The sequence below is a fragment of the Herpailurus yagouaroundi genome, unplaced genomic scaffold, assembly GCF_014898765.1.
Source record: "Herpailurus yagouaroundi ecotype Mexico unplaced genomic scaffold, PumYag 184, whole genome shotgun sequence".
NCBI lineage: Eukaryota > Metazoa > Chordata > Mammalia > Carnivora > Felidae > Herpailurus > Herpailurus yagouaroundi.
This window is the reverse complement of record NW_024412415.1, coordinates 17,935,349-17,948,996: the sequence shown is the minus strand read 5'-3', so window position 1 is coordinate 17,948,996 and position 13,648 is coordinate 17,935,349. Positions and strand designations below refer to the sequence as shown.

The 13,648-nt window shown below is 43.6% G+C and overlaps 1 protein-coding gene across 4 annotated transcripts in view; it reads left to right on the top strand.

Annotated features, from left to right (window-relative positions):
- Positions 1-13,648, top strand: part of GNB5 (G protein subunit beta 5) — a 63,894-nt gene that overhangs the window by 46,288 nt on the left and 3,958 nt on the right. For all 4 annotated transcript variants that reach the window (XM_040492711.1, XM_040492708.1, XM_040492710.1 and 1 more), the window contains 3 exons: positions 8,406-8,549; positions 10,080-10,171; positions 12,715-12,763. In XM_040492711.1, coding sequence (XP_040348645.1) covers positions 8,406-8,549; positions 10,080-10,171; positions 12,715-12,763 — 285 coding nt within the window. The remainder of the gene's footprint in view (positions 1-8,405; positions 8,550-10,079; positions 10,172-12,714; positions 12,764-13,648) is intronic.

The window sequence follows — 13,648 nt, the reverse complement described above, 5'->3', positions numbered from 1 at the left end:
TATACCATACACAAAAATAAACTCAAAATGGATTAAAGAGTTAAACATGAGAACTGAAAACATAAAATTCCTAGAAGAAAACATAGGCAGTAATTTCTTTCTCTGCACTGAGAGTGCCGAGCCCGATGCGGGGCTCGAACTCATCAACTGTGAAATCGTGACCTGAGCCGGATGCAGAGTTGGATTCTTAACTGACTAAGAATGGAATTGTTTTCTTAATTTCTCTTTCTGCTGCTTCACTATTAGTGTATAGAAATGCAATAGATTTCTGTATATTAAGTTTGTATCCTGCAACTTTACTGAATTCATTTATCAGTTCTAGTTTTTTTGCTAGAGTCTTTAGGGTTTTCTATATATACTCTCATGTCATCTGTAAATAGTGACAGTTTAACTTCTTTCTTACAATTTGGACGCCTTTTCTTTCTTTTTCTTGTCTGATTGCTGTAGCTGGGACTTCCAGTACTATGTTGAGTAAAAAGGTTGAGAGTGGACATCCTGTCTTGTTCCTGATCTTAGAGGAAAAACTCTCAGTTTTACACCTTTGAATATGATGTTAGCTGTACGTTTTTCACTTATGACCTTAATTATGTTGTGGTATGTTCCCTCTAAGCCTACTTTGTTGAGAGTTTTTATCATGAATAGATGTTGAAGACTGTCAAATGCTTTTTCTTCATCTACTGAGATGATCATAAGCTTTTCCTCCTCTCTCTTGTTAATGTCAGGTATCATATTGATTGGCTTGTGAATATTGAACCACCCTGATCTCTGGAATAAATCCTACTTGATCATGATTTTTTCAAATATATTGTTGGATTCAGTTTCAGTTTGCTAATATTTTGTTGAGGATTTTTGCATCTGTGTTTATCAGAGATATTGGCCTGTGGTTTTCTTTTTTTGTAGTGCCTTTATCTAGTTTTGGTATCAGGATAATGCTAGTTTTGTAGAATGAATTTGGAGCTTTCCTTCCTCTTCTATTTTTTGGAACAGTTGGAGAAGAATAGGTATTAACTCTTCTTTAAATAGTTGGTAGAATTCTCCTGTGAATCCATCTGGCCCTGGATTTTTGTCTTTTGGGATTTTTTGTTTATTATTATTATTACTAACTCAATTTCATTACTAGTAACCAGTCTGTTCAAATTTTCTTTTTTCTTAATTTCTTTATTAAAAGTTTTTTTTATGTTTATTTTTGAGAGACAGAGACAGAGTGCAAGTGGGGAGGGGCAGAGAGAGAGGGAGACACAGAATCTGAAGCAGTCTCCAGGTTCTGAACTGTCAGCACAGAGCCCAACCCATGGACTATGACATCATGACCCGAGCTGAAGTCAGACGCTTAACCGACTGAACCACCCAGGCACCCTTGTTCACATTTTCTACTTCTTCCTGACTCTGTTTTGGAAAGTTATATGTTTCTCAGAATTTATCCATTTCTTCTAGATTATCCAATTCATTAGCATATAATTTTTCATAACATCCTCTTAAAATCCTTTGTGTTTTTCTGGTGTCAGTTTTTATTTCTTCTCCTTCATTTCTGATTTTATTTGAATTTTGTCTTTCTTTTTTTTTTTTTAATGAGTGAGGCTAAAGGTTTATCAATTTTGTTGATCTTTTCAGAGAACGAGCTCCTGGTTTCATCAATGTGTTCTATTGTTTTTTTAGTCTCTATGTCATTTACTTCTTCTCTAATTTTTATTATTTCCTTCCTTCTACTGGCTTTGGACTTTGTTCTTTTTCTAGTTCCTTTAGGTATAAGATTAAGTTGTTTATTTGAGCTATTTCTTCATTCTTGAGGTATGCCTGTATTGCTATAATTTTCCCTCTTAGAATAGTTTTTGCTGTATCCCAACAATTTTGGCCTGTTGTGTTCTATTTTCATTTGTTTCCATGTATTTTTTAATTTCCTCTTTGATTCCTTAGTTGACCCATCCATTAAATATAGTAGCCTTTTTTTTAGCCTCCATGTGTTCTTTCCAGATTTTTTCTTATGATTGATTTCTAGCTTCATACCATTGTGCTTGGAAAAGATGAATGATATTATTTCAGTCTTTCTGAATTTACTGAGACTTGTTTAGTGGCCAGCATGTGATTTGTTCTGGAGAATGTTCTTTGTGCACTTGAAAACAATGTATATTCCACTGTTTTTGAATGGAATATTCTGAATATATATGTTAGGTCTGTCTCGTCCGATGTGTTATTCAAAGCCATTGTCGGTTCATTTTCTGCCTGGATGATCTATCCATTGATTTAAGTGGGGTGTTAAAAGTCCCATATTATTATTATATTACTGTCAATTTCTTCCTTTATGTCTGTTAATAGTTGCTTTATTTATTGAGGTGCTCCTATGTAGGTGCATAGATATTTACAATTGTTATATCTTCTTGTTGTTTGTTTTCCTTTGTCATTATGTAATGTCCTTCTTTGTTTCATTAGTCTTTGTTTTATTTTTATTTTTTTTTTCAACGTTTATTTATTTTGGGGACAGAGAGAGACAGAGCATGAACGGGGGAGGGGCAGAGAGAGAGGGAGACACAGAATCGGAAACAGGCTCCAGGCTCTGAGCCATCAGCCCAGAGCCCGACGCGGGGCTCGAACTCACGGACCGCGAGATCGTGACCTGGCTGAAGCCGGACGCCCAACCGACTGCGCCACCCAGGCGCCCCTGTCTTTGTTTTATTTTTAAAAATTTTTTAAGTTTATTTATTTATTTTGAGAGAAAGAGAGTGCGAGGAATACAGGCAGAGAGAGGGGGGAGAACGCAGAACCCGATGCAGGGCTCGAACTCACAAACCGTGAGATCATGGCCTGAGCTGAGATCAGGAGTTGGACACTTAACCAACTGAGCCACCCAGGTGCCCTTCTTTGTTTTAAACTCTATTTTGTGCAATGTAAGGATTGCTAGTCTGATGTCTTTCTTAACTAGATGGGTGTACTCCAACAGTTGGCTCTAAGAGGAAGCTCCTATTATTTCTCATTGGTTATCATTTTTATTTTTAATCAGCAATGAGGAAAGTCAGGGATACTAATTAATGATAGAGTTGAGATGAACTGCATATCATATTAAACATCCTCTTCTAATTGACTTGGTGGTCATGGGAGTGGAACAGAGAACCTTCTGAATGGGTAGAAATTCCTATCTTTTCAGTCTCAGTGGTGCTTGCATGAGCTGCTGTACATGAGTAGAACTTCAGTGAGCAGCTGAGCCTCATAGCTGTGAGCTTTACACACCTCACTGTACCTCCTTCACACTCCTGTTTTAACAGATGCCAAAAGAAAAAGCTTTCAGTAGTAAATGTTTCCTACTTTGAATAAACCACAAGGTGAAAACAATACAACTTCAATACTTTGACTAAGGTTTCTTAACAAGTCATAAAAGGATCCTTAGTTTATTCATTCATATCTATTTAGCAAACCTTAGTAGGTGCCCACCACCCACATTGCCAGATACCACCGGTTCTGGGGGTGGACTTGCTGACACTGTCCTGTGTTCTCAGGCCCTTCATGGAAACCATCTGTGATTGAACAGCGGGGGAAGCTGAGAGCTCAGAGCAGGAGGGGTGGTCACAAACTTGCTGCAAAGGGCTGCCTGAGTCAGCCTTGGAGGGGGAGGGTGTTGCCAGTGAAGTGTGAGGGCAGCCCAGTGGGAGGCAGGCAGCTGACAGGTGGGCAGGGCCAGATCACAGGACCCCCTGAATGGGCTGACCCAGAGAAGGGCAGAGAGCCTTTGCAAGGGCTGCATCAGATTTTGGGTTTCTTTTTTTTTTTTTTTTTTAATGTTTGTTTATTTTTAGAGAGCATGAGTGGGGACGGAGGGGGAGAAAGAGAATCCCAAGCAGGCTCTGCTCTGTCGGCACAGAGCCCCACACGGGGTGGGGGCTCGATCTCACGAACGGTGAGGTAATGGCCTGAGCCAAAATCAAGGGTCAGACACTTAACCAATGGAGCCATCCAGGAGCCCTGATTTGGGTTTCTTTTAATGAGGAGAGCCTCTGAGTCAGATTAAAGCCTTCCATGGCCCACCATAGCTTCAGCTGACTGAGGTCAGCAGGGGATGCGAGGCTTGTAGCAGGGAGACCAGGTGACTAGGTAACTTTCATTGCTGACCAGAGGATGCAGCGTTTGCACCTGTTGCTTACCACCAGGATTCTCAAGGAGCTGTACGGTAGGGGGTGCTGTGGCCTGGGCTGGCTGCAGTGGCCAGAACCAGAGGTCTTTGGGCCTGAGGAGCAAGCCACTTAAAGCCACACAGGATGTTGAGTCTGGATGAAGGAGAGCTCAGAGGGAGGCAAGAACAGTGAGTCTTCGGGCATCTGAAGTCCCTCGGGTTGTGTCCCATCACCCTCGCTTTGTGTGGCCACGGGTGCTGGAAGTGGGGATTAAATGGGGCATCTGTAAGGTAGAAAGTGCTTTCCTCCTAACAAGCAGCTAGCAGCAGGTAGAGAAGGTCCTGCTGGCTATTCCTGTGGGGATGCAATCTGGATGACAGAGCAACGTAAGGTCTTGGCTCAGAGTCAGACAGCTGAGATCAAATCCTGGCTTCACTGTATTCTAACCGGCCAGTCCTAACAAGGTTTTATTCTGTTTTGTTTTTCTTACCTGCAAGTGAGAATGGTAGTGAATTCCTCCCTCATAAGGGTTTCTGAGGGTTAAATGAGGTGATTTGTATAAAATACTTAGTATGGCTCCTGGTAAATATCAATAAATTTTAGGTTTTATCACTTTATTATTTATTATTATTAATATTTACACAAAGCTTCCTGGGTGACTCAGATGCATGGCCTGGTTGGGGTACCTTAATGAACCTTAAGCTTCCTTATATTTTGGGGATCAAGGATGGAAAAAGAAAAACTCAAGGAGCTGGTACAAGACTATGGTGTTAAACCTACAAAATCTCTACATTCCAGAATAAATGACTGACAGCAAGTTAGAGGTTCTGTTTAGTGCACTTGTCGTGATGACCATTGGGCTTTTAAATTCCATTTTTACTTATAATGAAGATCACAAACATAATAAAAGTATTTTTAAATATTTTTTTTTACTATTAAGGATTTACTCCTAACTTTTAAAAAACTATTAATTTCTTTGATTGAAGAATATGGTATCGAAAATTCCCAAATTAAAGAGCTAGAGTGAGGTAATTGTTTAAAGCAGATTGTTTGGATGCCCCAAAGAAGATGAAGGTTATTGGCCCTTTCCTATAGGACAGGAATGGATGTGGGCCAGAAGGGATGAAAGGGAATTGTAGCATATTGTACGTGTAAGCACCCAAATTAAGACCCTGGGTCTTAGACCCAGTCTTAAGACCACAAGTCTTGTGTGCTCATAAGTTACTTTTACGAGCCTATGTCATCTTGTCGGGTGTACCTGGGCCTCGTAAAGGAAGCCAAGGAGGATTGAGTCCCGTGGACAGCTGCAGGGGCTTGGCAGCCTTGGAGATTCCCCAAATTTGAGAGCTGCCCCTGAGTGGGAGCTCTGATGAGGGCCTTGGAGGCCACACCCAAGAAACTTGAACTCTCAGAACCCACCCAGCTCTTGCTCCCGGGAAGAGCTCCGAAGTGACTTCTGGCTGCAAGGAGAGTCTAGGCCTCCCCACACTGCCTGGCAGAAAACGCGCTCCAAGATAGTACAGGTGGAGGGTGCGAGGCTAGGGTGGGAATAGATTCTGCTCCTCTCCTAATTGCAGAGAAAAGATATTCTTTTTTTTTTTTTTAACAAAATTTATTGTCAAATTGGTTTCCATACAACACCCAGTGCTCATCCTGACAGGTGCCCTCCTCAATGCCCACCCTCCCCTCATCTACCCTCCCCTCCCTCCCACCACCCATCAACCCTCAGTTTATTCTCAGTTTTTAAGAGTATCTTATGATTTGGCTCCCTCTCTCTCTCTTTTTTTTTCTTCCCCTCCCCCATGGTCTTCTGTCAAGTTTCTCAGGATCCACATAAGAGTGAGAACACATGGTATCTGTCTTTCTCTGTATGACTTATTTCACTTGGCATAACACTCTCCAGTTCCATCCATGTTGCTACAAAAGGCCACATTTCATTCTTTCTCATTGCCAAGTAGTATTCCATTGTGTATATAAACCACAATTTTTTTTTTAATTTTTTTTTCAACGTTTATTTATTTTTGGGACAGAGAGAGATAGAGCATGAGCGGGGGAGGGGCAGAGAGAGGGAGACACAGAATCGGAAACAGGCTCCAGGCTCTGAGCCATCAGCGCAGAGCCTGACGCGGGGCTCGAACTCACGGACCGTGAGATCGTGACCTGGCTGAAGTCGGACGCTTAACCGACTGCGCCACCCAGGCGCCCCCACAATTTCTTTTTAAGTGCTAGGCCCAGGGTATAAGAGAAAAGGGAAGAGAACAGGAAGCAAGGAGAGGAGGCGAGAACACCACCAGCAGAAGGAATTTGGGGGTGCAGTGCGGTCAGTGGGTGCACTGTATGCTGGCAGTTCCTAAAGCCTGGAGCCCATTTGCTTTCCTCAGCCATCAGTAATTTCCACCCACGGAAGGCTCTCTATGTGGGCACTTTCACTGCAAGAGCCACTTCCTGTGTTGTCTTGTCACCTCATTCAGGCCCTGGGAGCAGCAGGAAGGTAGGGCTTGGGAGGCTGTGCTATCCAGAGCTTAGCCCTTGTGGATCCCCCAACCTTTGGCTGCTCAGGACAAGCTTCCCCGGGCCCTGCAGTATGGGCAGCTGGGTCTGAGAGGCTGTGATCCTGGGATCTCTGCTGCCTTTCTCCCAGCCACACGAGGCTATGCTCAGCTAGAGCCCAAGCCTCACACACACTGGCTGTGACGAAAGTTAAAACCCTAACACCCCTCACCCCAGGTACTGCAGGGTTCCTCTCGCAGTATAGGCCGGCCTGTGTACTTGTAAGTACACTTATCAGACGCTGCTTGAGGGGTGCTGCACTGGTCTTAGATTTCCCTAAAATATGCCTTTGATCTTACCCTCTTGCTTCCCACAGCTCGGTCTGGCCTACAGGCTGAAGTCCTCACTCTATACCAGGCATACCTCTCCTTTGGTGCAGAGATAGGCTTTCACCTGCATGCCCTCCGTCCCCTCCCCTTCACCTGGTCAGCTCTCACTCATCCTTGAAGATCAGCTCAGATGTTGCCAGAATGGGTTGATTGCCCCTCCCATGGGCCTGCCTGTACCTCAGCACTTCTCACTCCATTGTGAGTCCTCATCGTCTTGTCTGCCGAGATCCTCGGAAAAACTTGCTATCCAGCAATGTCAAGCTTATTAGACCTAGCGCAGCAAGGGAGAACCCCAAGTTGACAAAATCTCCATAGCATCTCAAAATGAAGAAATCAGGGAAGGATACTTGGAGAGTTTTGGGGTCCAAGCTGGGTGATTTTAAGGTGGGTCTCTCCAGGTAGGAGACTGGTTATAGCATTGATAGCTTTGGGTTGGTGAGCCCCACAAAGTAAGAGTCTTGAAGTGAGTCTTGTTGAGCAAGCTGTTAGTCTTGATAAATAAGTTGTTGAGTTGGTTTACAGTCTTATCTTGCAGGAGCAGGTATTTCCTGAAGCAAGCAGCTAGGTTGTTTTTACTTGGTGTCAGTATTGTCGAACATAGCCCGGGGAAAGTCTTCCTGGTCTCAGAATTGTTTACCACAGGGGTAGGGAATTAGTTTGGTGTCAGTTCTTATGGCCAAGTCTGTTGAACTGAGCTCCAGGAGAGCAGAGACCAAAATATAATCTTTGTGCAAACCCTGATCAATGCCTGTTAACACAGCACCTGGACGTCATAAGCACACAGCTAATGCTTATTCAATCCATGAGTGCATGAGTGTGGCCTCATCAGTGGCCCTAGGACCTTCTCGGGCAGCACCCTGCTCTGGAAAGAAGCAGCCACAGGAGAATGTGTCTAAGAAAATGCTGCCTGACCCTAACTGCTCCGGGTGGGGTCCAGTGATTAGCATTGGTATGACCTCAGATTTTGTGAGAACTGTGGTTCTCAACACCCCCCCTCAGTGCAAATTAACCTGCATCACGGTGGCTGGGGAGCAGTTGGTGTCTGAGAAGCAGTTGGAGCATCCGGCCTGCTTGTGGGAGGCGCTCCAAGTGCTGTTCTACAGCTACTCACGGAGCACTTCCTGCATGCCAGCAGGCACACAGCCCTGCAGATACAGCGCAGAGGCCTTCCGAATTTCCTGCTCTGGAGGGTGCATAAACACACATCTCAAGGACACTGAGACTGTCAAAAATGACCTTTTTTCCCCTCAGTATAGGAGAAATATTTCTATGCTTGAATCCACATATAGCGAGGCATGTGTCCATGTGTGTTCAAGGAGGCTCCTTCCCCCCTCCACCCACCCCCCATCCAGCTGTAAGCATCTGATTGACTTCCCCTGACAGAAGTCATAATAACAACGCTCTTCCTGTCCTTTTCTGTGGACAGATCCTGACGGCGAGCGGCGATGGCACATGTGCCCTGTGGGACGTGGAGAGCGGACAGCTGCTGCAGAGTTTCCATGGGCACGGGGCCGATGTGCTCTGCTTGGACCTGGCCCCCTCAGAAACAGGCAACACCTTCGTGTCTGGGGTAAACACCCAAGGAAAATCCCCAGGGGCCCTTTTCTCCACAGGAGGCTTATGCTGGCAATTTTGGGGACTGGATCAGACACTTCTCTAGAAGGGGCTGCAGGAATTGTCCTCAGCTCACTTCCACACCCCTGTCTCCCACAGCACTGGCACTGCTTGAGCGGCAGTGACAGTGCTGGGCTGTGAGGGTCTCCTGCTGCTGACATTCAGTCTACAGAGGGATCTGGAATGTTCTCCTAGATGAGCAGTAGGTGGAAGAGTTGACCATGTGTTATACATATGTCAGGGGCGAATAAGAACAGAGAACTGAGCAGGCCAACCTGCCTCAGGTCCTGTCTCACTTTAGTCAGGACACTGGTGAGAGAGGACAGTGCTGGACACACCACTGCATGGTGTCTGTAGCTGGAAGACATAAGGGCCCTTTGCTCCAAGCTGCCCGTATGTTAGCTCGGGGCATCAGGTAAGGGCTGTGAGGCCTGGAATCGGCAGGGACCCCATTTTCTTTTTGGGTATTTGGCCAACTGTGTATGTTTCATTTCTGTGCCTTTAACTATATTTATCCCTCCTCAACTACACTGTCTTTTCAAATTGTTGTATCACTGTAGATTATATTGTCTCAGGGCAGTAAACTCCCTCTGGTTTAGTGTCCTCAAAAGATTGGAAGACACTCCTGATTGCTTTGCCCACATTCTCATTAAAGATAATCAGAGTGCTGAACCCCCACAGTGGGTATTCCTGAGATGCCCGTTCTGGTACTTCATCGCACTCTTTTCTCTGAGTTGAAACCAGCAACTTAAATACCAACTTTAAGCCATTACTTATTATTTGGTCATTGACAGTCTACATTGTACTACCCAAGCTTGATAACAGGGTTGCTCTGCAGGAATTTGTCAAATGCTCCTAGAACCATGATAGTATAATGTGAAAACCTCATGTTTATGAATCTCTGGGCCATGTTGGCAACCCAGAGAGAGTGTTTACAGGTATTGAGGCAGAAGCCCAGGATGGTGAGTTGCTAGAGATACCCAACTAACTGCTGGCAAGGTCATGACTCCAGCAGCATGCTGCAGAGGTATAGACGGCCCAGCTCCACCTTTGCTCAGGGCTGCCCCATACACCTGAGATGAAGCTGGGCGGTCCCACTGTGCACCCACTGTATGCCTGCCCTCCCCTTGGGCTGAGAGGCAGAGATACAGAGGAAGGAGGAAGGGGAAAACAGAACAAAGAGAGAAATGCCCAGGAGGAAAGCAAGAAGGAGGCTCTGGAGGGTTTACACCAACTTGGGAAGGTGCAAAAGAAGAAAACATGCTGAAAGAGAAATCTGGGTGCCTTCCGTTGCTCCCCCCACACTCTCAAGACCTGGTTCTGGCTTTCTAAGGGCTTATCAGTTGAGGAAAGCTAGTCTCAGAAAAGCATGTTGTCAGCCATTTACCAATGGAAAGGAAATGGCTCTGTTACATAACAGGAACTCATGCCCATCTGTAGACAGTCCTTGCACTGGCCATAACTCTGGATAACTTTGCATTTGTAGGGATGTGACAAGAAAGCCATGGTGTGGGACATGCGCTCTGGCCAGTGCGTGCAGGCCTTTGAAACACACGAATCCGACATCAACAGTGTCCGGTCAGTGAGTAGAATGTTCACATAACTTCTCTGTTCTGCTGGTAATCCCTGGCCTGGGGTTCCTGCTCAGCCCAGGAACCACCTCCAGACTCAGTTTACCTGGCTGAGAGAGGTCTCTCCAGCAAGAATGGCTGATTTGTGGTGGCACTGAACAGCGTGCCAGATCGCTTGGATATTTTTAATTTAATGGCAGTAGGAGCAATTGATATTATCCTCCCTAAACAGTCAGTATTTCCCATTCATTTATTCAGCAAATATTTATTGAGACTTACATGCTAGACATTGTTCCAGAGACAAGGTCTCTACTTCCCTGCAGGAGGCAAGACAAATACAAATAAACAAATGTACAACTTAATTTAAGCTAGTGATAAGTGTGTTATGAGAAAAGTAAAATAGGCAGATGGGATGGGATGGGTTATTACTTAGGATGATCAGGGAAGACCTCTCTGAGAAAGTGATGTTTGAAAGAGCCAAGGCTTGAGCTGGGGTGGTAAGATGAGATGTGGAGGACTTAACCACAGGCCAGGTAGGGGGTGGCTGACATTGCCTCTGTTTTGCCTTTAAGAGATCACTCCAGCTGCTGTTTGGAGAAGAGAGTGTAGGGAAGCAAGAATGGAAGTACTACGGCCAATTAGAAAGTTGTTGTGTGAGTCCAAGAAAGAGGTGATGGTGGCTGGAAGTAAAGAAGACATTGTGGAGACAGAAAGGTCCAGAATTGTGACATTTCTGAGATTTTACCCTAGCTGCAAGCTATCAATTTAGGCTGCCACAGTTTCAAGCATGCTGGTAGAAGACATGAGACTCCTGAGTGCAAGATTAAGGACAGTTTATTATTACTCCTAGCAATGGCATCAGCCAGGGTATCAGCTTTTTTGATGCTGGTTTCCTGAGCCCCAATTCCACAGGGTGAAATGGAGAGGGCCAGATGACACCTGCACAGGCCAGGGGTTGCATTACAGGAGAAGAACTCTGAGCTTGGGAACCCAAACCTTTTATACGGGTCAGTAAGCAGTGATCCATTTACTAAGACAGGGAAGACTGGAGGAAGTGCAGGTATGAGTCAGTCATTGCACATGGATGATGGAGTTCTGTTTGGGGATATTTACATTTGAGATGCCTGTATACAATGAAGTGGAGACATTGAGTAGGTAGGAATCTATGAACTGGTCCCAAGAGAGAGGTGAGGACTTGACATGTAAATTTGGAAGATGGCACTGTCAAGACGGTATTTGAAATATAATCACCCAAGAATCTTCATTATACTTAGTGAGAAAGCACTAGACTTGTTCTCCTAAAAAGCAAGAACAAGATAACAGTGCTTATTTACGTGAGCAATAGAAATGTTTGCAAGAATTTTCTAGCTCTTTGCCCTCAACTATAGGATAGAGATAAAGGGGAAAGACACTTACTTTTGGCAAATGTGCAGTGATTACCTAGAAAATCATAGAAAACTAATACAGATGGTAAATGAAGTTGGTAAGATGCAGGATAGAATATAAAGCCACAAAATAAATTGAATCATTACATACTCACAAAATAAAGCTTTAAAATGCACATTCTCTCACCCATGCTGTTCCCCCTACCCTGACATCTCTTCCTCTAATATCCATTAGGTCTCAATTTAAACTTCCTTCTCCCCAGGAAGCCTGATTACTGAGAAGGCAATGAGTGTAACATTAATAACCATCATTTGCTGAATGCTTTTTATTTGGCACCATGCTCAGTTCTTTGCCTATACTATCTTATTGAATCTCCACAACAGGGAAAATGCATTATCATCCTCACTTTTCAAATGAGGAAACTGAGGCTGGGTGAGATGAAGTCCTTTGCCAGAGGTATCACATGTAGCAAGGGATCATTGCATAGATCTGAGCAAGGCTCTGGGTATCTGATTCCAGCATCTGTGTGGATAATCACTTTCTTATCTCTGAGCTGACCCAAGTCCCAGGAATGAGGTGTGTGATCAACGGAAACTACGGTTACAGGGGGCCTGTTCTGTGTTCACTGCCTGGTGCAGACACACGTATTATCTCAGTTACTCCTCACCCACACTATGCAAGGCCATTGTCACTGTCCCCTACTTATAGGGAAGAAAACTAGAGGTCAGTAGGCCAGCCAGATGAGCTTCCCTTTCTGGCCTCTGTAAAGAGTGGTCCTTGTGTCCCTAGAAGTGGAGATTCTGATTCCAATTCCATGGGCTTCACATGGAACAACCTTTCAGATGATTTCCAGATGATTCTGATGGACATTCAGAATTGGGAATCACCAGGGGTGCCTGGGTGGCTCAGTCGGTTGGGCGTCCAACTTTGGCTCAGGCCATGATCTCACTGTCCATGAGTTTGAGCCCCGCATCCAGCTCTGTGCTGACAGCTCGGAGCCTGGAGTCTGCTTTGGATTCTGTGTCTCCCTCTCTCTCTCTAGACCTCCCCCGCTCGCACGCTGTCTCTCCCTCTCTAAAAATAAGATAAAAAAAAAAAAAAAAAGAAGAATTGGGAATCACCACTCTAAATAAAGTGCTTTCTACTCAAACTTTGTCTCTACAGATACTACCCAAGTGGAGATGCCTTTGCTTCAGGATCAGATGATGCTACGGTATGTTTCCAAGTTAGAGAGCTTTTCCTATTTGAGAGAGAGATGCAGTGGTTTAATTTTATTTTTCAAAAAAACCTTTTTTTTTTATTACAGTAATGTGAATTCATTGAGGAAAAGTTGGAAGGGGGATTCAAATATCTTAATCTCCTAACCCAAGAAAAATCACAGTTGGGTGAATTCCTTTCTGTCTTTCTTATTTTTTAACAAAGTGCTTTATAATTTGCTTTTTTTTCATTTAGCAATAGACTGTGAACACTTTCGTGTGTCAGTAATTAACTTTTCTAAATTATATTTTCTTAGTGATTGAATAGTATTCCATGTTATTGACATGCTATAATGTACTTTAGTCAATTTTTGGACATTCAGGTCTTTCAGGGATTTTGTTTTCTGTTAAAAAATGCTGCTCTAAGTAAATATTTTTGGTACTTATTATTTCCTTAGAATTAATTCCCAGACATGAACTTGCTAAGTCAAAAATAGACCTACTTTTAAGGCTTTTGATACTGTCAAGTTATGTTGACCTATTTTTCTAGAGAAAAAAGTTTCCTTTGGTGCCCTCAAAATATGTAATATCTAAAAAAATAAAATAAAATAAATATGTAATATCTTATTATATTATAGTGAGTTTCATCTTAATTTGGTCCTATGGAAGAAAGTACAAAGGGGTAGATTGAATGTTTTAACAATAATAAAGATTTAAAACTTCCGTATGCCAAAAAATGTGTAACAAATTATAAGGGCATACATCTAGGAAAAATTCTTGCCACCTATATGACAGACCAAATTGAAATCTATTAGATATAAATGGGGTTGCATAATCAGTAAGATAATACCCTAATTTTAAAAAAAGAGGATACAATGCAGACTGTTTACAAAGCAGTACAT